This window comes from Phytophthora ramorum (genome assembly GCF_020800215.1).
Source record: "Phytophthora ramorum isolate Pr-102 chromosome Unknown Phyram_PR-102_s0006, whole genome shotgun sequence".
NCBI lineage: Eukaryota > Oomycota > Peronosporomycetes > Peronosporales > Peronosporaceae > Phytophthora > Phytophthora ramorum.
In genome coordinates this window covers 204,647-223,435 of record NW_027150652.1, presented here as the reverse complement: position 1 = coordinate 223,435, position 18,789 = coordinate 204,647, and the positions used below count along the sequence as shown (strand labels likewise).

The following is an 18,789-nucleotide window of genomic DNA, read 5'->3' as shown; positions in this document are numbered from 1 at the left end:
ACATTCACAATAACAAATGGATGAATGCACCGAAACAGAGTTTTGTGAAAGGACGCATAGTAGTTTGTTGTCGATGCAGGATGGGGCAAGCAAGCAGCTTGTGGTCGTCGCGCAAGGTCTGCGATCTAAGCGAGGAACAGATAGAGGAAATCCACATGACCACCTCGCGTATGCATGATCAGAGCTGCACTTCAAGGCGTGGGACCTGCTATCGGCTAACCTCGGCGTTGTCTGTTGTGCTTCCAGTTCCCCCGAAAGAGATCCATCGCATCCGGCGGAAGTACAAGACCCTGGTGAAGGGCGAAGACATGACGAAAGACGAGTTCTACGCACTACCGGCCATTTCGGTGAACCCACTGCGAGACCAGTTGTTCAAGTCGTTGGAGCTATCGCCGGCGCAGACGATCACATTCGCGGTGAGCTGCTCAGGTTCAAAGATTAGCTTTGTTGAAAACGTTCCGCTCAACATCGACGTTTCCTTTGGAGCAGGAGTTTGCCAAGTTCATACAGATCTTCAGCTACAGCAGTCTGCAGGACGTCAAGCTCAAAGGTCTGGATGGCAGAGTACACCTTCTCAGAAAGTGATACTTACTGCTGTTCGTACAGAGGCGTTCAAGATCCACGACTTTGACGGCGACGGCAAGATCTCCCGCGACGACCTTCGAGCGTATTGTGCCCTCGTCTTCCCCAAGGTCTCCGACAGCGAGGCCGTCACGGCACAGCAAGGGGTAACTAACTTGTATCCGCATTAGGTACCCAACCCTCGTCGCTAACAATTTCTGGACAAATATGCAAGGCTTTGGAGACGTTGATCGAGCACGTCATGAGCGAGGCCTCGTCCGCGCCGTCTCGGGATTTCCTTGTCTACGACGACTTTATCAAGGCAAGCTGCATTGCGTATTGCTAATTGTGCCGGACGAGTGCCATTGACACATCCACTTCAACTTGCAGGTCATTCAGTCCACCGACTTTGAGAGTCGGCTGATCGTCCCGTTCTGACGACGCCATGCTCGACTTGCCAATCGCGCTCCGATTCATCTTCCCCATCGAAACGGCAATCAACAACAGCCTCGAATGCCTCGATTCTGGCCACACGCTACGAAACCCACAAAGCAGACAAAAGTGCCAGCAGCGCAGTCCGCGTCTGTAGCCATTCCTGGATAACCGCAGTAGAAAATCCAATAGTAAAGTCTCAGCTCACTTGCTTCATCTCAATATTTTCCGCCTTCAATACGTGTCATTACTACAGTGATATTAGATATGGAAGGTAAAATTGCATATAACAAACGCTATAACAGCAATCTATAAACACAAGTTATAATATCACAAAGACACTGAAATCGAGATGAAGTACGGTACGTTCTCATGCGGATAGGGGAGCCGTCCATACATTCTCCAGGATCATTCGAACTGTCTTTCATTTCTGGGATTGTGCTCTGGCGGAGAGCTATCGGTTGCTGGCACGTGAGACCGAGAGGACCCAGAGCAGAGAACCGATCGACGCTTGTCTCTCTTAGATGGCGACGGACGCTCAGGTGCACGGCGAGGACGGTGCCATGCCCGCGGACAACACGGCGCTGCTGGCCGGCGCCAGCTACGACAAACTGGTGACGCCCAACAGCGGAGACACGCCAGTGTCGGCCTCCCACCGCGCGGGCAACGACCAGAACGAGCAGGAGACATCCGCGGATCAGGGCGAGGGCTACGATGACCTCATGCACGGCATCAACTCGTTCTGGGCCATCGTGTTCCCCGTGTGCGTGACGATGATCATCGCCAGTCTCGTGGTCGTCAACTACCGCAGCTCCAGCATCGAGGCGTCCATGTCCACGTACCTCGTGTACGGAGACTCGGGCGCGGACACGAGCAGCAGCAGCAGCAGCGGCGGCTCCGGCATCGGAGAGTCGCTCGTCAACGCTCTCGTGATCATCGGCGCCATCGCCGTGCTCACGTTCGGCATGGCGCTGCTGTACAAGTACAACTGCATGAAGTTCCTGAGCGGCTACATCATGTTCGCGTCCACGGCCATCCTGAGCTTCGTGGGCGGTCAGCTCGTGGACGAGATCGTGAACGACCAGTTTGGCTGGGCTGTGGACTGGCCCTCGTTTCTCTTCGTGATGATCAACTTTGGCTTCGTTGGGGTCATCTCCATCTTCTACCAGAAGGGCACGCCCAAGTTCGTGCAGAACGGGTACCTCGTCATGGTGAGCGTGATCCTCGCGTGGGAGTTTTCCATGTGGCCCGAGTGGACGACCATCACGTTCTGCGTCATGTTTGCGTGCTACGACCTGTGTGCCGTCTTGACGCCCTGCGGACCGCTCAAGTATCTCATTGGCTTGATTCAGGAGAAGCAGGCACCGCTGCCTGGTTTGTTGTATGAAGCCGATGTCCGAGACGGAGTTTCTCACGACCACCACCGTCAACAACAGCAGCAACAGCGTCAGCAGCAGGAACAGCGTCGCCCCAAGAACACGCCGACGGACGAGGTTACCGCTGCACAGCGTCAGTCGTCGTCTGCTACTTCGCAGTCATCTAGCAACAGCAACCACAACGCGTCGGTCACTAACAGCACCCACGCTCTGCCACCCCAAGCTCCAGTAGCGGAGCCCGTCCCGATGACTCAGCCCTCGACAGACCGCACGGAATCTTCTCCAATCCCATTGATGTCGTCCGGACGCCCTCGTAACGTGGCCGAGTCCAACTTCACCACGTACGAGTGTGAGACGATGGAGGCGCTCGTCAGCCTGCTGTCGGTGTTCTACGAGACGTTTAGTCCGGAAGACACGTGGAAGGCCCCACAGGTTGCGGAAAAGTTCTTCCCCACCCAGGACCGCCTATGGCTTCTCATCTTCCACAAGTACTACGTCTGCTCGTGCTCAATGGACATGCCCTGCCCCGTGCAGGCAAGACGAGACCGCCGCCAACGTCAGCAGGAGGAGGAAGATGAGGACGACAAGACCATCAAGCTGGGTCTGGGTGATTTCATCTTCTACAGTGTGCTGGTCGGCCGCGCTGCTATCAAGGACTTTTCAACATTCGCTGTTACCTTCGTGTGCATCGTGATGGTAAGTTTTACTCGGCCAATACCTACTCGTTGGTGTTTACCGGTCATCTGATCATGCATGCCCTTTCGTGATAACAGGGTCTTGGTGGAACGCTATTCTTACTGGCGGTTCTGCACAAGGCGTTGCCGGCGCTGCCTATCTCGATCTTCTTAGCCACGATCTTCTACTTCCTGACCGAGTACATCTTCATCGACTTCTGCAGCTTCATGATGACGTTCCCAGCGGCAGTGTAGTCGGAAATGTATTGCAAATGAAACCAATCAAGAAAAAAATACTCCATGTTTTGACGTCAATAGAAGAAAGACTACACGCGTGCACAGAGTTCGTGGGCCGGCCAACTGCTTTGAACTTACTTCTATGGTGATAGAATTGTCTCTGACTTCCCGACAAAGCCCCGAAAGCGCATCAAGTTGCTGCCCATGGAGCGACATCAAAGCAAAGGCATGTAGCTGCCCTCCTCGATGCTGCAGTAGTGGATGTTCTAGTATGGGGCGGAGGACGGGAAGTACCACGCAATCAGGGAGGCAGAATGAGTGGTGGTTGATGGAGTGGATATGTATGCTGTGTAATGAATGACTTGCAGCAGGAGCAACTTGTTTTCTGACGTTGAAGTTGAGATGGCTACATACATGTACGTTGCAATTGCTTCAAAACGCGTCGGCAGCGGAAGGTGGTTGTGGATTACTGGTTGAAGCCGAGTCCAGCAGCTCCTTCGTACTCTGAGCGAGCGCCTGTGATCAAGTGAGGTGTGTTGAGATGAGAAGCCTGGATACTGTGGGGAGCTGACAGGTTCGTACCTGAGGATCGACTGGAGAAGTTTTGAGGAACTCACGCCACACGGAGCCCGATCGCTTGGTTAGTTGAGCCTCGGCACAGGAGAAGTGGTTCATGATATTTTCCAGTGCCGTCGTGGTCTCAGACCGGAACCGCTGCATCTCTTCGGCCATTAAGGCACGCGTTATGAGCTCGCTGGTGTGGTGCGCACGTCGTCGCTGTTCTTCGACGCTTAAGGACGGTGGCTCCACTGCGTTTATGAATCTCGACGCCGCCGAGGAGGCTGCTGACGTGAACGACGCCACAGAGAAGCCGGAAGTCGGTGAGGATGCAGGCGACTCAGACGGAGGCGGAGACGGCTTGTGCTCCGGTGAAGACTCCCCAACAATCGCCTTTTCGCGTTCGACTAGCAGCTGCTTCATGGCGGTGGCTTGGTGGAGCATGTACTTGATGTTCTCAAGCAGTAGCAGCTCGTAGATTGCCGGTTGAAAGCTCTCCACTTGGCTCCAGCCGCTGATTGTTGCCGCTGAAACCATCATTGAGAGCGCAGTTAATCATCACAATGCCGACCGAGGAGCAACAGAGCACGACACTCACTGGACTTGTCGAGAAGGGCTACAAGATGTGCGTCGTTGCGCGCAACAAATGAGCCTGTACCCGTCTCCGCCAATTGCCACCCTGCGAAGATTGCGTGCAAGGTGTTCACATCCTTCGCCATGGCAGCGCTTTTGTCCGCAAGGCGTTTAGCACAAGCAGCAAGCTCTCCGAGTAGCCGCTCTCGTTGCTCAACGTGCCGCTTAAACACGGAGATCTCGCTGGAGAACCAAGCATACACACGAGTCAGCCAGTGCACAATGCACAGAAGAGAGCTGTAGGTAGACGTATTCATACCTGTCTGGTGAGCTGGCAATATGTTCGCACATAATGCGCTGCAGCCAGCGCATGTGTCCCTCTCCAGCGTTGTCCATCACTGCCGTCTCCTTCCTCATCGCCTCCCACGTCGCTTCATCGCCCGGTTCACCCAAGAAGCTCGCAACAGCTGCATCGCAACGCAGATATGGCGACTGCATGATGTCGTTGAGGAAGCGCTGCAGCCCGCGCATACGACTTTGCAAGAAGGCATCGTTCTTGATCACCGTCGCAGTTGTCGTCTTGTCCGGAAGCGACGGTACCAAGAGTCCAACGTATCGGGCGTGTAGCACGGCACGCAGCCACTCAAAGTCGCGGAAGCGACGGCGTACACCTTCTTGGCGAGGCTCTTGGGTGACGAGGTACGTCGTGTGCTTCTGGAGGTACGTGCCGCGAGCTTCCGGGGCGCTCACCTTTAGAACCACACGCTCTCGCACAGTCTCATCACACCATCGCTACCAAAAAGACATCGATGTCAGACGCATGCCAACCTGTCGTCGCAATTCATGAGGATATGCAACGTACTTGGTGCTCCTCTAGGACGAAAGAATTGGCATTCGCGCCACACATTCTGACCGATCGCATCGACGCCTCGAGCGCTGCTGCAGCCAAACTTTCCTTGCCTTGCGAAGCGAAGAACTGCATTACGTCGAGCCGGAGTAGCCTTGAACTGTTCGATGTGCGCTTGACGTCTCCAGTCAAGAAATGAGTAGAGACCTCGACTTGAATCCAAGAGGCGTCTTGATGGCGGTCAAAGATTCCCTAAAGATCGGATGACACGCATCAAGTTGAAGTGACCGGCCAGATATTTGTCCATTCGTCTGCATCGGTCACAAACGGTCTACTTTGTATGTACATTTCTCTTCTGCCGCTTGCTGCTTCTCATTTCCTCCTGCTGATCGTATATCTCTTCCTGGAGCTTTGTCAGTGGCTGGAATTGCTGTGCGTGCAAAACACTTTCCAGCTCCAAGTCCGCGAACAGCAGGCGAGCCTCCTCCATATCCTTAGGACAGAGAACAAGGTCTCCAACATTCGCCTCGCTCAGTTTGATTGCATCTAATGGACGCACTGTCGCAAGACCACCGGCGAGAGCCTCAAGGTGCTTGAAGCGTCCATTAGTCAGGCCCCAAGCCTCGTTGAATCGAGTATCTTGTGTACAGTTCTTCAGAGCACACCTGAAATCTTCATCCTCAGCAAAATCGTGGCACAATGCCCCATGTTCTTCACGGATAGTCTTGATGCCAGCTTCGTTGAGAACTCCTCGCGACGCTACCTCATGTGCTTGAAGCAGTTCGCGAAATTCGGTTGGGCTGAAGCGAGCCAATTCGTGAGGCAGCACAGGTGGCAGGATATCCGTGACTGCAACAGTGCGACTACCTTTGTTGCTCTCACTGTTGGTGCAAGCAGCATACTGCTGTTTTAGGTAGATGCTGAGCTCAACTAGCGACGCGATCATGTTTGCAGCACCGGGAGCCAAATGCTCGGTGGTCGCATGCACAGTTGCGGTGCCCCCGTGCTTTACTAGCTCGCGTGCAAGTGCGCTCGAGGCCATGACAAATTCTAGCATGCCACTCTTGGACAGAACGACACGCCCATCGTCCGAGATAAACTCGCTGGTACTTGCTTTGGGTCCAGATCTTTTCTCCTTACGAATTTGAGCGTGGAGTCCCGTTATACACTCCTCTGCTAGGCTCGCCACTAGTGTTCCCTGCTGCGAAATAGTCGCGTGCTGCTTCTCCAGCGTCGCGAACACTGGATTTGAGCGGGTGGTTATCCACTGCAAAACTTCGAGCGCCAACCACCACGATACAGGCGGCTCTGACGCGGAATCAATCAGTTTGAAATACGCTCGCAGCAGCGTGCTCTGAGTCGCAATTCTGTCAACTTCTCGTCCAAAGCCCGCCCTCGTGCCGGAACAACCGTGTACATCGCTGTCTAGGTCTCTGAAATCTGGATGTCTTTTCATCTCAGACAACAAGTTGGGCTCATTGCGAGCATATTCGCTTAGTGCTTGAAGTGTCAAGAGAAAGTGCCCGCTGTCGATTGAAGCGTAGAACGTATCCAGAGTGCGCTGGAGCTGGTTGCCACAGCAATTAGCGCGGTGCAGAGCGGGACCACTTACCGCGTCGTGGAAGTGTTCGATCACTTTGTCAATTCGAATTGGGATGGGTATGTCACCGTTCGTAGTGATACCAAGCAACCGCTTTCTCCATTTGGGAAGCACTGCAGTCAGCACCCGATCCAGCGTCCGGAACATCATAATATCACATTTCTCTACATACTTCGGGATTGCCAGCAAATGGGCACTGCACAAACCACTAGCACGGTTATAAAACTTGACGCGCACATCCAGATATGAGTACAGCGAATGCTGCGCAACAGTGCATAGCTCCAATGAAAACGCCCAAGAGTCTTCCATCAGGCTTGCGATAATACTTATACTCGCCGCGACGCCGAGCCTCACAAACTCTGCGGTCTGGTCCTCATTGTACTCCGGGGTCATCCCCCCAACTCGAACTTTGTACTTCACAGCTTGTTCCCCCGCCAGTATAACACCTCGCTTGGACATCGGCGCGTCTCCGATCACATCCTCCAGCAACGTCACTGCACGATTTCTAAACACCTGAAGGGTCCGCGAAATCTGTGCCGACGACAGTCCCTGGGCCGCCATCTCCATCAGCAGGTCCATCTGCTCCTTCGAGTACACCACGACACGATACACGGGCGGCTCCATTTGCACCAATTGGCAGCTCTGGAACGTGTCGGGCGGTGGCGACCAGCGTGGACAGTTCGTGGGCTCCTCCTCCTCATAGTCATGGTGCAGCATGTACTGGTAATTGCGTCGATCTCTCGTCTCCACCGTCGGGTTTACAGGTCCGAGCCCCACAGCCAGCACCGCGACAACCTCTACGACTGCCGCCTTGAGGTCGAAGCAGCGCCCTCTCTCCTCGACGCTGGGGATCAGCGCCTCCACCGCTGCAGATGGTTGTATATTAGTGGTTTCTGTGCTTTTAGAAGGGAAAAAATGCTGCTTGTCCTCATTGCTACAGGATTTGTATCGCTCCCACTGCGTCGGGTGCTGCAGCAGGTGGTGCTGCGTGTATTGGTCCGGCCGAAAGGACTCTCGGAAAAACTTGACGGTGCTCGTGTTCTTGCGCTTCTTGTCGGCGCGCTGCTCGCGGCCGAAGTGCTTGCAGAACAGACATACGGCCTCTGTTACGTCGCCTGAGGTCTCGTCGCGCGCCACCACCCCGATGGCGTAGCGCAGCTCATGCACGTCCAGGTACTTGAGCGTGCGAGTGCGCGTAGCCATTTTCGCGATGTGTGTCGTCACAGAATCTGTGACAATAATATAGTCCGAATTGGTCCTTTGGGCATCCATTTCGCCATACGACACCAATTATGTATCATGACTCACGATACAAAATATCTGCACACGACACCAATTCTCGTCACACGACACCAATTCTGTATACACCGACACAAATTCTACCAAATTGGAAGACGCTTCTCCAGAATGAACCGGTTGCTGCAGCACTTCGTGGACTCGAGCGGGTCGCAGGCGTCCGCGGCGTCGCGGCCGCCCATTCCCGCGCCCCCGCAGTCTTCGGGGGGCTCCTACAACGCCGGCAACCGCGGCTCGTACCAGCGCGCGGCGCCGGGAGGACCGTTCTACTACCAGCCGCCGCCGACTCATTACCAGCAGCGCAACGGCAGCGGATTGGAGGAAATCCCGCTCACGTCGCAGTCCACGGGCGGCGTGTACGAGACTGTGGACCTGGACGCCGACAGCGGCCAGCAGCAGCGGCTATTCACGCCCAATGGTCAGGCGCAGAGCTTCGGGTACAAGACGGCGACCCCACCAGGGAGTCGAGAGGCCCACAGAGCGCCGTTCTACCAGCAGAAAACCCCGGGGAGTACTGGAGAGTTGTTTGCTAATGGGCCACCGCCCGCGAGAGAGCTCTTTGGCGGGCCTCAGTCGAGCTCTGGCAGCGGAGGGAACCCGTACCGACGTCAGTCGAACCCCGTGAACAATTCAGTGGCAGTGAATGCGAATGGAGGCGCGATGTTTGGACACAGCGAGTCGGTGGAGGATCCGTTCACTGCGTCACCAGCGAATGGGAATGGAGCGGGTTTGATTGGACACAGTACATCGCCGCCAAATGATCCGTTTGCTGCGTCACCGTCGCAGAATGGAGGGTTTGGTGGACAAGCCCCGCAGCATGACCTGTTCGCAACTCCTCCCTCCAAGGAGAAAAGGAATATGTTTGGAGGCGAATCTGTAGGCGCCAGTGCTCATGATCCTTTTGCGGTCCAGCGGCCGATGGACTCAGGATTGCAGTATCAACAGCAAGGATACCAGCAGCAACAGCAGCATCATGAGCAGCTACGGCCGGCAAGCTCAGAGACGTCTGCGAGCCCATTTGCCGCTGTCTCCTCTAATTCGGCTGCACCAGCGGACCCATTCGCTTCTGCTCCCTCTCAATCGACTTACGCATCGGTGGACCCATTCGCCTCCACTCCTTCTCATTCGGGTAGCAGCCTGTTTGGTTCTTCTGCTCCATCGGACGGCGCACATCAGCGTATGGCGAGTGCTGACAGCCTGTTTTCGTCGCCTGCGCCGTCAAACAACGGAGCTTGGGCACAGGCTACACAGCCCGAACCGAGCCCAGCACAAACGCAGAACGCATTTACCAGCGAGGCGCCTACTGCTAGCAGTTTGTTTGGTGGTAGTGCTCCGTCACAATTTGAGGCGAGCCCCCCAGCACCATCCAAGTCCCAGATCTGTGCGTCGCCGCCACAGGTCAGTTTTTCGCCGTCACCGGTGAACCCCCAGGCCGGCATCCCACCGTCGCCGACAAAATCTCCGGTCAACGTCCCACCCTCGCCAATGAAGCCTCCGGTCCACGCCCCGCCTTCGCCGATGATTAACGCCTCATCTCCGCTCATGAGACCTCAAGTTACAGTTCCCGCGTCTCCAGTGATGAGACCTGAAGACCATCTTACTCCTGCTTTCGGCTCCATGAAGCTATCAACTCCTGCTAAGTCCCCACTCAAGTCTGGCCTTGACGTACGGCACATGAAATTCCCCGCTGGTAAACGTGAAGACGACGCTGTTTCTAATGCCCCGAGTATGGCCCCGAGCCGGATGTCGATGCTGTCAACTTTGGATGACTCGCTGAAGCTCTCAGACATGTACAAGCAAATGACTGCGCGACTGGAAGGAGAAAAGCACGACTTGCTGAAGGTGGTGACCAGCCAGGCTCAAGAGATTGCCCAAATGAAGAAGCAAATCCAGTCCTTAGAGCTGCAGCTGAAGAAATCCCGGCTTCAAAACGTCTAGTTGAGCTGCTAAAGGTGAACAAAGACGAAGGCCTGCTACGCTTCCAGATATGAGAAGTGAGCTTTGTGTAGAGAGAATTGATGTGGTTTTGACAAAATCATCGACTCACCTGTGTGCTTGCCTATGAGTGATTGACTTGGTATATCTCATGCGCAGGTGCTCCTGGAATGCAATCTTCACCCTGCAGCTCGCGTTCGTTTCAACACTTTGTATTCTGAGACTCGTTGAAACCGTGGGTGAAACATGCATGGAAAATAGCATCGTGCTGTCGGGTTGCAAGCGAGGAACTCAACTTCGGTCGTGGCTGAGCGCGAGTCAAGCATTGCATACCCAGAGGATGATCTTGGCGCATTGGAAGGATTTACTCGAGACCGCTATTTCCGTGCTACGCATTTTCGCTCCTCTCGTTCCTGCTCGCCGACAGCAAGATAGCACCTAGGCTTGAAAAATGAGCCACTTCTACCGACATGAAAACCAGCATGAAGCAGCTCCGACAGCCCACCCCCCAAAGAGGATTCCATTTCAGACCCCGTCACACAGTTCGCGTATGCCTCGCGACTTACCTGGTAACCCGACAGGCTATTCCCCAACTAAAATGCGAGCTCACCCAGATCGCAAGCAACCGTCAAATCATGATAGTGACAAAAGTCTCCTGGAGATGTTGAGCTCGACAGTTGCGTGTTTGAAGCAGAAGAATATGGACTTGGAGGCGCTAGGTTGCCTTGAGCAAAGCTTGTGGCTGAAGCGGCGTATGTTTGGCGTGGATAACTCGGTGGTGCACAAGGCACTCAACGAGGTGGTGTTGAGTTACAATTCGATAGCAATGCAGTATCTCGCGCAGGGGCAGTTTGACCAATGTTTGGCGATGTTGCGAAAGGCTGAGGCCATTACGACCCCGGGCAACTTCAAGAGATGCCAGGCTCTGCAGATTCTTACGTTCAACAACATCGGTTGCTGCTATCGCAAACTGGGCAAGCTGAAATCAGCTCTGAAGTATCTGAAGGAGGCTGCACAGATTGGATCAGGCTCAGCACACGTGAAGAACTTGTCTATTACCCACCTCAACCTTTGTGCGATCCAGTCTCAGCTCGGACGACATGACTTAGCACTAGAACACGCTCAAGCTGCAATCTTCCACACGCAAGAAGAGCTCGTAAGCCTTGAAGACGGGACAACGGGCGAGCGTGGTGAAGATGGCGAGCGCGACAGCGACACTAGAGAACAGACTGCGTTGGTTGATGCGCTGGACCCCAAGAATCGAGAGGAGAAAATCATCTCGCTTGCAGTGGCTTACCATAATTTGGCGGTTGAGCTGGAGTTTAACGGACGAGGCGAAGCGAGCTTGCAATGGTACAAGAAAGCTCTGCAGCTCGTATGGAAGTATCGTGAAACCAACGAAGCACTTTGCGAGTCCTTCAAGAAAATATTTCTCGATGCCAAGAAGAAGCAGCAGACAGCAAATGTCCGGCAGAATGGAATCCCTGCTTCTGCTAGCACAGCGAACAATTCTGTTAATGGGCGCTGTCCAATTACTCGTCCGAGGTCTGCACACGCATTATCGCGGGGTGCGAATGAGGCCGACAGAGGAGATGTATCGTACAGCTCTACGGTCGCTTCTCAGTGCTACAAAGCGACCAAACCTTCCACTGCAGGCCAACGTTACGGATCTCCACGTAGCGCGGCAGCAGCAGCTCGATATGCAAAGCCTCAGCGTCCAGCTTCAGCAACGACTCGGCAGCGACCAGTTTCCGCAAAGCCTGCTACGCGTGTAAACTATCGCAACACTTCTCGAGGATCCCGTGACTCAGCTGAAGACACGTTTGAGCAGCACTGGAATAAGTTGGAGAAGGAGCACGCTACTGACTTTCAAACACCTTCACCACCAACGAAGGGAAAAACTCGTCGGCCTCAAAGCGCAGGCAGTGCAACTGCAGCAGCACGTCGACGAAATCCGATACCGATTGAGGTTCAGCGACAGCAAAAACTGCAGGGGCAACTGTACTTTGGTGCCCGTGATGAAGATATCATCGGGAACGACGAAGATTACGGTGTTATACTTGACGATGATGATAGTGATGGCGGCTTTGACAACTACGCTGGCACCGTGCCCTCTGATTGTAGAGATATTCAACGAGACAGGGAGGTTAAACAGGGAGCTACAACTAGGTTGCATAGTGACCGGCTCCCTACTAATCCAAGAAAACAGCGCCCTGGTGCGGCAGGAATGCAACGGCATCAAAGGGTTCTGGATGATAGTCGCGCACAGTCATCCTTTGACCAGAGTGAATCGCATGATGACAGTGAATCTGTGGCGCCTTCGAGTCAAGGACGAGAGGAGCGTTCGCCTGGTACATCCCTCACTGGCTATAACGGAGACGATGACACCGATTCTGATCTGCCAGCTCAGCGTGTATGCCACATGGAGTACCTTCGCCGCATGAAAAAGCTCGCAGAAAGTATCAAGGACGATTTAAATGGAGCTGGGATCCGTCCACCGCAAGTCAAACCAGCAGAACTTGCTGCGAATCACTCTACAAGCCCAACCCACCGAAGAGATACCGACCCGACAAATAATGAGTGCAGCTCAAGGGTATCAACCCCGCGCAGTGCGACTTCCAAGCTACGCGATCGTATTGAACAAGCAAGACGCGATTCACAGGATAACCTACAGGATACAGAAGCATGCGACAGTAAAGCGAACCAGCTGCAATCACTAATGCCAGCGGAGGGCAGCCAGAATGTCGAAGAGGATGATGATATTGAGCTACAAGAAGAAGCTCATGTTTTTGAATCCGAGACTGAAGCGCGCGATGCTGAGCAGCAAATGTTTCGAGCTGCGGCAGGGTGCCGACTTCAATCATTTTTCCGCGGGCAATGTTGTCGTGCTGAAGTCAAGAAGATGAAACAGGTAAGCGACTGTAGTAGCTCTACGAGCTTCTTCTTTGCATTCCATCCGTCTGACTGAGTCGTTGTTTTTCCGTTTAGGTGAAACTTGAAAATGACTCGGCAAACTTGATTCAGCGGCAGGTGCGGCAGTATGTTGAAACGTTAAAGGAGAAAAGAAGGCGTGAAGACGAGAGGTTACTGCTGGAACTTCAGAAAGAAGAGGTGGAGGACATGGCCGCCTGCTTCATTCAACGACTGTGTCGCCGAGCCCTCAGCCAGAAAAGAGCGAGTCTGGTCAAAAGTAAGGACGAGGGTGATAAGTCGTCCCCTGTTCCTCGGCGTCAGCCATTTTCTATCGCCGACGTCGCGCTTGGGGCCGCGGTTAACAAGTCCCCTTTAAACCAAGGAAGAAGACAAGACCCACCCCATTTGAATCCGGCAGCTACAGTATCCCACATCAAACTTGGTCATCAGCCGGAGTCGAGCACTCCTCGTCGAAGCTCTACTATTTCGTCCATACCCCTGAGTGACTTGGATGGAGTAGCGTTGCCTTCTAAAGTACAGGTTGAGTCAACTCCACGCAGTGACGTTTATGACGACGATGCAGAATGGAAGTCGCCTCCGCAGGATTCGGCACACTCAACTCCCTGTACGCACCGTAGCAATGCGGAAGAGCTGAAAACACCGCAACCGCGCTCAGTATCAGCAACCCCACGAACAAGTCGTAGTACACGGGAAGAAATGAATACTCAGCGCCAAAATGATGCAGCAATTCGTATCCAAGCGTTCACCAGAAGTGTTGCAGTTCGTCGGCGTATTGCTCAAGATACTGCGGGCGATTTGAGTCGGATGTACATCGAGCGGAAGCACCTCAGTGTTACACTGGACCACGCGGTAAGGCGCGTTTTGTGATCTCTGTGTTTCCGACCTTCTTGGCTTAACCTTTTAAATTTGTTTTTTACGACGCTATGTTTCTTGCAGCTGGCACTGGAACAAGACTTTTTGGAAGAGCTCAGTGTAATCAAGATCCAGGCTCTTGTGCGTGGCCGGCAAAGCCGTCTACTGACTGAATGTATCACGGCTGGGGTTCACACTGCAGCAAGCACGATTCAAAGGTCTTTTCGATCACACCGACGAAGCACTCAGCGAGCAGTCGATGAGGGTGTTCGCAGTATCGCGGCTCGTACAATCCAACAGGTTTATCGGGGCTACGAGGAAAAGAGAGCAGCAGTTCACCAAGCTGCAGTGGATGAGGAACGATTGAGCGTTCAGCAAATTGCTGCTAGCACCATTCAAAACTTTTGGAGACAGTTCTTTGCCGCGCGTGATCACAGCATTGAGGAAATTGAGGCTGCCACGTGCATTCAAGCTCTTGGACGTGGCCATCTCTCTCGGAAGTCGTTGAAATCGCTCCTTGGTTCGTCGTCAACTGAACTCTCAAAACATGTAAGCTACACTGTGATTGTTGGGCGGATACTATCGTTCTACTGTAGTCTCACCGTTTGTATGTCTGCCCATTTCAGTCGTCTGCATTCTCCATGTCATCATCTTCAGCTGAAAGACTTATCGAGGATGAGGATCTGGATAGTGCACGCAAGGCAGAATCGCTGAGCATCAACTACAGCTTCCTGCCAGCGAGCATCCGCGAGTTGTACGTGACATCAAGTGGAAGTCAACTTCAGAGTACCAACAACCAGATCCACGCACAGGAAATCGCTGAGCTTGGACTTACGTTTGAAGATTTCTTGCGTGAGCTAGAAACTTGCACGGAAGTGGTCGTAGGCTCTTCAGCGCTAGATGCCATGCGAATTATGGTTGAGACATCGCCAGAGTCCACCAAAACTCTTGCTAATGTTGTCAAACTAGCGCGAGCCTTAGATCGACGATTACAGGAAGGCTTCTGGAGCGAGGCCATCGAAACATCGAGCATCGCTTTGCTTCACGCCTTCCGGGACGTATTAGACGCGCAATAATATGAATAAAGAGACGAACCGAAAGCACTCTACAGCGCCCAACTCTCTTCATTCGCCATCTAACTTACTACCCCGTAGCTAAGCAGCCAAGGGGGCTTCCAGAAAGAAGCGGAGCCCACTCACGTTCGGGTTGCTGAGCACGTCTACAGCGAGTTCAACTGACCCATGAGGTCCTCCAGGCTAACGTCCACATCTGCTACTGAAGTGGACTGCTCGGCAGCAGCAGCAACCGGGGCTGCAGAAGGCTGGTCATACGCGAAGGAGAGACCCGAAGCCAGGTCCGCGGCCTTAGCGGCGGCAGGGGGCTCTGCAATTCCCGAAGCAGCAGCATCGTCGTCTCCGCCCAGCTCGATGCCCCACTCGTTGTCGTCGTGCTCCACAACAATGTTCTCCTGTCCATCATGGCCGAGCGCCTTCCAGACCATAGGAGTCCAGTTGGCATGCTCAGGCGCAGCCTGTTGCTTGCGGCACTCTGAGTTCGAGCACTCGGGGTTCGGACGCATGACGTCCGACGGGAAAAAGTCCTTCATGGCACTGTAGCCGAGGTAGTACGACACCTGACCGAATCCCAGAAGGTACTTGAGCACGTTCTGCACCAGCATGGCAGCGACCAGTCCCATGGTCGTGGGCAGCGAGGCGGCACACACGCCCTCGCGCTTCAGCGTTGACTCGTCAATTCCACTCGCAACAATCAGTGGCGGCAGGCACTCGAAGCACGCGGTGCGTCCCGGCAGCAAGAACTGAATGTGGCCCGACACTGCGTCCTCTGACACGCCCGACTCCATCCACTCCTGGTTGAGCTCGTTGCACGCCTGGTTGAGAGACGTGCGCGCCGCATAGTTGTCCACGCAGCTCAGCACCAGGTCCACCTTGCTCTTGCCGTCAACTCCTCCATGCTGCAGGCGGTCCAGCAGCTGCTCGAAGTTGGCCGTCGTGGTGATATCCATCGTGTACTCCTCAAAGATCACGTCCGGATTGATACCTACACAAAAAATACCACAACTTCCTCAATATCTACACCCTAAGCCCCACATTTCTACAGCATTTTGACCTACTGTGCAGTGTTTGTTTAGCCGCTGACGTCTTAGTCATGCCGGCCTGCTCCGGCCGGAAGAAGAGGCGGTTCATGTTGGCGATCTCCACCGTGTCGTAGTCGTACATGATGAGCTTGCCGATGCCGCAGCGCGTGAGCATCTCGGCAGCCACGGATCCGATACCTCCCAACCCCACCACCAGCACCGAAAAGTCGCGGATCTGCTCGTAGTTGTTGACGATTCCCATGCGCTTGAGCGCCATGAGGCGACTGTACGGGTTGCTGTCCACCACCTCAGCGCTCATCTGCTTGGCACGTGCGCCTCCTGCCTCTTGCTCCAGTCGAGCCTGCACCGCCGCCTTCTGCTGCATAAGCTCGGCGATCTGCTTGTCCAGCGCGCGCAGCTCCTCGGTCGTCGACGCCATCGTCCTGAGCTCTCGGCAATGTGCCACGCAACACTGCAATTGATTGATTAGTGACATAGTGACACAAAGAATTGCATAACTTTTATCTAACTAGTAGAGAGTTGTTGATAATAAGAGGGTCCGATTCCTCCTCTCGGGGGTTTGTTTGAAATTACTTACTGGTCGCTGTGACTTTCGTGTTAGAATCGCCGGTTGAAGCGGTGGCTGTTCTTCATGTAGTTGAGCACGATGGGGCGCAGGATGGTCGAGTATGTGTGACGCAGGCGGTGGAGGATCGGTAACACCTTGCGCTGGATGTGCGACTCCACCACGTCCAGGTACTCGACGGTGCGTTTGCGGGCCGGGATCATGCCGCAGGCCTCGCCGGGCTGCTGCTCCAGCAAATAAATTATCTTCTTGAGGTTGGCCAGGAAGTCGCCCAGGTTGTTGGACTCGTGGCGTCGCAGACTGGCCGAGTGCTGGATCACCGTGTTCACGCGACAGAGCTCGCGGAATACCAACGCGACCTCGTCGCGATACTGATTCTTCATCACGCGCAGCTTGGCGAAGTACATCGCGTCGCGTCGAGCGGACGACGCATTATTTGATGCCGAGGACGACGCCGCCGAGGACGAGCGCATTTTCCGCTTCCCTGATCGCTTGCTGCCACTAGAGCTACTGGGTCTGCTGCGACTGCTCATCCGACTGCTGTGTCGGTGTGGTCTCCCTGAAAGCGGGCAGGCCCCATCAATTAGATTCTCGTGCTGCTGAGCTTGATGTCGACTGTAAGGACACGGCACCAGCGACGGAGCCGCGTTGGTAGTAGCAGGTTGCCGCTGAAAGGACGGGTTCGGAGACCGGATCAGATTCAGGCGGTGGCCTTCCACCAGTCGAACAGTAACTTCCATGCCCCCGTTCTCGCCATGTGACGGCTGGCGACGCAGCGACTCGATGCGATGCTCGAGCTTCTGCTTGTACTGCACCTGGTTCGCGCTCTTCTTCCATACAAACGACTCGTAGCGCGCTGCACACATCCGCAAGTGTCGAGTGTCCGGGTCCCCTGTTATCCGCTGCAACTGCTCCATCCTGCACAGTTTACATCAGTACACACGCTCCCTCGTCTCCCCTTTCAACACCCAACGTACATTTCAGCCACGAGTCGGTCCCTGAGCTCGCTGTGCACCATCCGCCGCCAGTGTCGCGCTCGTCGCTGCTCGTTCTGCATCTGCGTTACCTGTGCGGCCGTCATAGGCTCGTCCTGCTCCTGTCCCTGGTGATTCGGTTGCTGCTGCTCCTGCTCTACACTGCTAGTGCTGCCGCTGGTCGTGTGGGTCGCTAGCGCCACCTCCATGGGCGTCGCAGGCGACTCGGCGCCAGTCGCGTGGGCCACACAGGAGGCCACGACGGTCTCGGCGGCGGCTGCGGCGGGCGGCGGGCAGTCTCCAGAAGCTTCCCCCTGCGTGTCCACGGCCTCTGAGTGCATGCGTTCGCTCTCGTGGCTCGCCGTCGTGCGCTGCGTTCCTGTCGGTGCGGCCTGCGGACCTTCTCGCCTTCTCTTCACGTCGAGTCGATGACTTGTGCGAGTTGTGTTTTTTGTGTGTTGCTGCACACCAATTGTGATTTTTCCTCGAATTTTCAGAAAACTGCCTTCGAAACTGTTGGTACGAGGAACATAGGTCTGGTCGGAAGTCTTTGGCACTATCAGCAATGCTCCGGCAACTTGGTCCAGCGTGCACATGTGAGGCAGCGAAGACTCACAGCAAGTTCGGAACACAGCACGGGCCTGGACAGTGCCACAGCATTCGACATTATCACTACGCAGCGCAGCATTGCCAAGACGCTCGGCAAGACGGTGGTGATCTCGCTGCTGCAGCCATCACCTGAAATCTTCGCGTTGTTTGACAACGTGCTGATTCTGAACGCCGGTGAGGTGATGTACCATGCACTTCCTTACTTCGAGAGTCTAGGCTTCCAATGTCCGCCGCATCGAGACACGGCAGATTTTTTGTTGGATCTTGGCACGAACCAGCGGGTCAAGTATCAGAATGCACTTCCTGTTGGAATGACGGAGCACCCACGCTGGCCGTTTGAGTTTGGACAATTCTTCCAGCGCTCTGGTATGTACCGCCATACGCTTGCTCGCCTGGATGAACCGTGGAAAGATGAACTGATTTCGAGCGCGGCCGAGTTCATAGAGTTTACTCCAACGTTCCAGCAGACGTTCGTACAGAATGCGATGGCAGTGACGTGGCGAAAAATGGTGATAGCAATTCGAAACAAAGCGTTTATTCACGTCCGTGGATTTATGGTGATCGTGATCGCGCTTTTGTACGACAGCTTGTTTTATCAGCTCGAGCCGACCGACGTTCAAGTGACGATGGGTATTCTGTTTCAGAGCCTA

General features: G+C 54.5%; 8 protein-coding genes across 8 annotated transcripts; 4 read left to right on the top strand and 4 right to left on the bottom strand.

Annotated features, from left to right (window-relative positions):
- Positions 1–155: 155 nt before the first annotated feature.
- Positions 156–907, top strand: KRP23_6887 (Calcineurin subunit B; the record flags this gene model as incomplete). The annotated part of the gene is made up of 5 exons (XM_067892131.1): positions 156–168; positions 247–416; positions 490–550; positions 607–728; positions 797–907. The coding sequence occupies 5 exons, from the start codon at positions 156–158 to the stop codon at positions 905–907; spliced, it is 477 nt and encodes a 158-aa protein (XP_067744041.1).
- Positions 908–1,517: 610 nt separating this feature from the next.
- On the top strand, positions 1,518–3,298 carry KRP23_6886 (Presenilin-like protein; the record flags this gene model as incomplete). The annotated part of the gene is made up of 2 exons (XM_067892130.1): positions 1,518–3,065; positions 3,143–3,298. The coding sequence occupies 2 exons, from the start codon at positions 1,518–1,520 to the stop codon at positions 3,296–3,298; spliced, it is 1,704 nt and encodes a 567-aa protein (XP_067744040.1).
- Positions 3,299–3,712: 414 nt separating this feature from the next.
- Positions 3,713–5,393, bottom strand: KRP23_6885 (Sorting nexin MVP1; the record flags this gene model as incomplete). Its single annotated transcript, XM_067892129.1, has 5 exons — positions 3,713–3,796; positions 3,863–4,365; positions 4,437–4,654; positions 4,731–5,203; positions 5,274–5,393. 5 exons carry the CDS (start codon positions 5,391–5,393, stop codon positions 3,713–3,715), a joined length of 1,398 nt encoding a protein of 465 aa, XP_067744039.1.
- A 196-nt stretch (positions 5,394–5,589) lies between these two features.
- KRP23_6884 (uncharacterized protein) lies at positions 5,590–8,061 on the bottom strand (the record flags this gene model as incomplete). The annotated part of the gene is made up of 1 exon (XM_067892128.1): positions 5,590–8,061. One exon carries the CDS (start codon positions 8,059–8,061, stop codon positions 5,590–5,592), a length of 2,472 nt encoding a protein of 823 aa, XP_067744038.1.
- A 204-nt stretch (positions 8,062–8,265) lies between these two features.
- Positions 8,266–10,092, top strand: KRP23_6883 (uncharacterized protein; the record flags this gene model as incomplete). Its single annotated transcript, XM_067892126.1, has 1 exon — positions 8,266–10,092. The coding sequence occupies one exon, from the start codon at positions 8,266–8,268 to the stop codon at positions 10,090–10,092; it is 1,827 nt and encodes a 608-aa protein (XP_067744037.1).
- Positions 10,093–10,750: 658 nt separating this feature from the next.
- On the top strand, positions 10,751–14,951 carry KRP23_6882 (uncharacterized protein; the record flags this gene model as incomplete). The annotated part of the gene is made up of 3 exons (XM_067892125.1): positions 10,751–13,000; positions 13,078–13,542; positions 14,502–14,951. 3 exons carry the CDS (start codon positions 10,751–10,753, stop codon positions 14,949–14,951), a joined length of 3,165 nt encoding a protein of 1,054 aa, XP_067744036.1.
- A 143-nt stretch (positions 14,952–15,094) lies between these two features.
- Positions 15,095–16,409, bottom strand: KRP23_6881 (Ubiquitin-like modifier-activating enzyme 5; the record flags this gene model as incomplete). Its single annotated transcript, XM_067892124.1, has 2 exons — positions 15,095–15,933; positions 16,007–16,409. 2 exons carry the CDS (start codon positions 16,407–16,409, stop codon positions 15,095–15,097), a joined length of 1,242 nt encoding a protein of 413 aa, XP_067744035.1.
- Positions 16,410–16,588: 179 nt separating this feature from the next.
- On the bottom strand, positions 16,589–17,871 carry KRP23_6880 (uncharacterized protein; the record flags this gene model as incomplete). Its single annotated transcript, XM_067892123.1, has 2 exons — positions 16,589–17,474; positions 17,534–17,871. 2 exons carry the CDS (start codon positions 17,869–17,871, stop codon positions 16,589–16,591), a joined length of 1,224 nt encoding a protein of 407 aa, XP_067744034.1.
- Between the last annotated feature and the right edge of the window lie 918 nt (positions 17,872–18,789).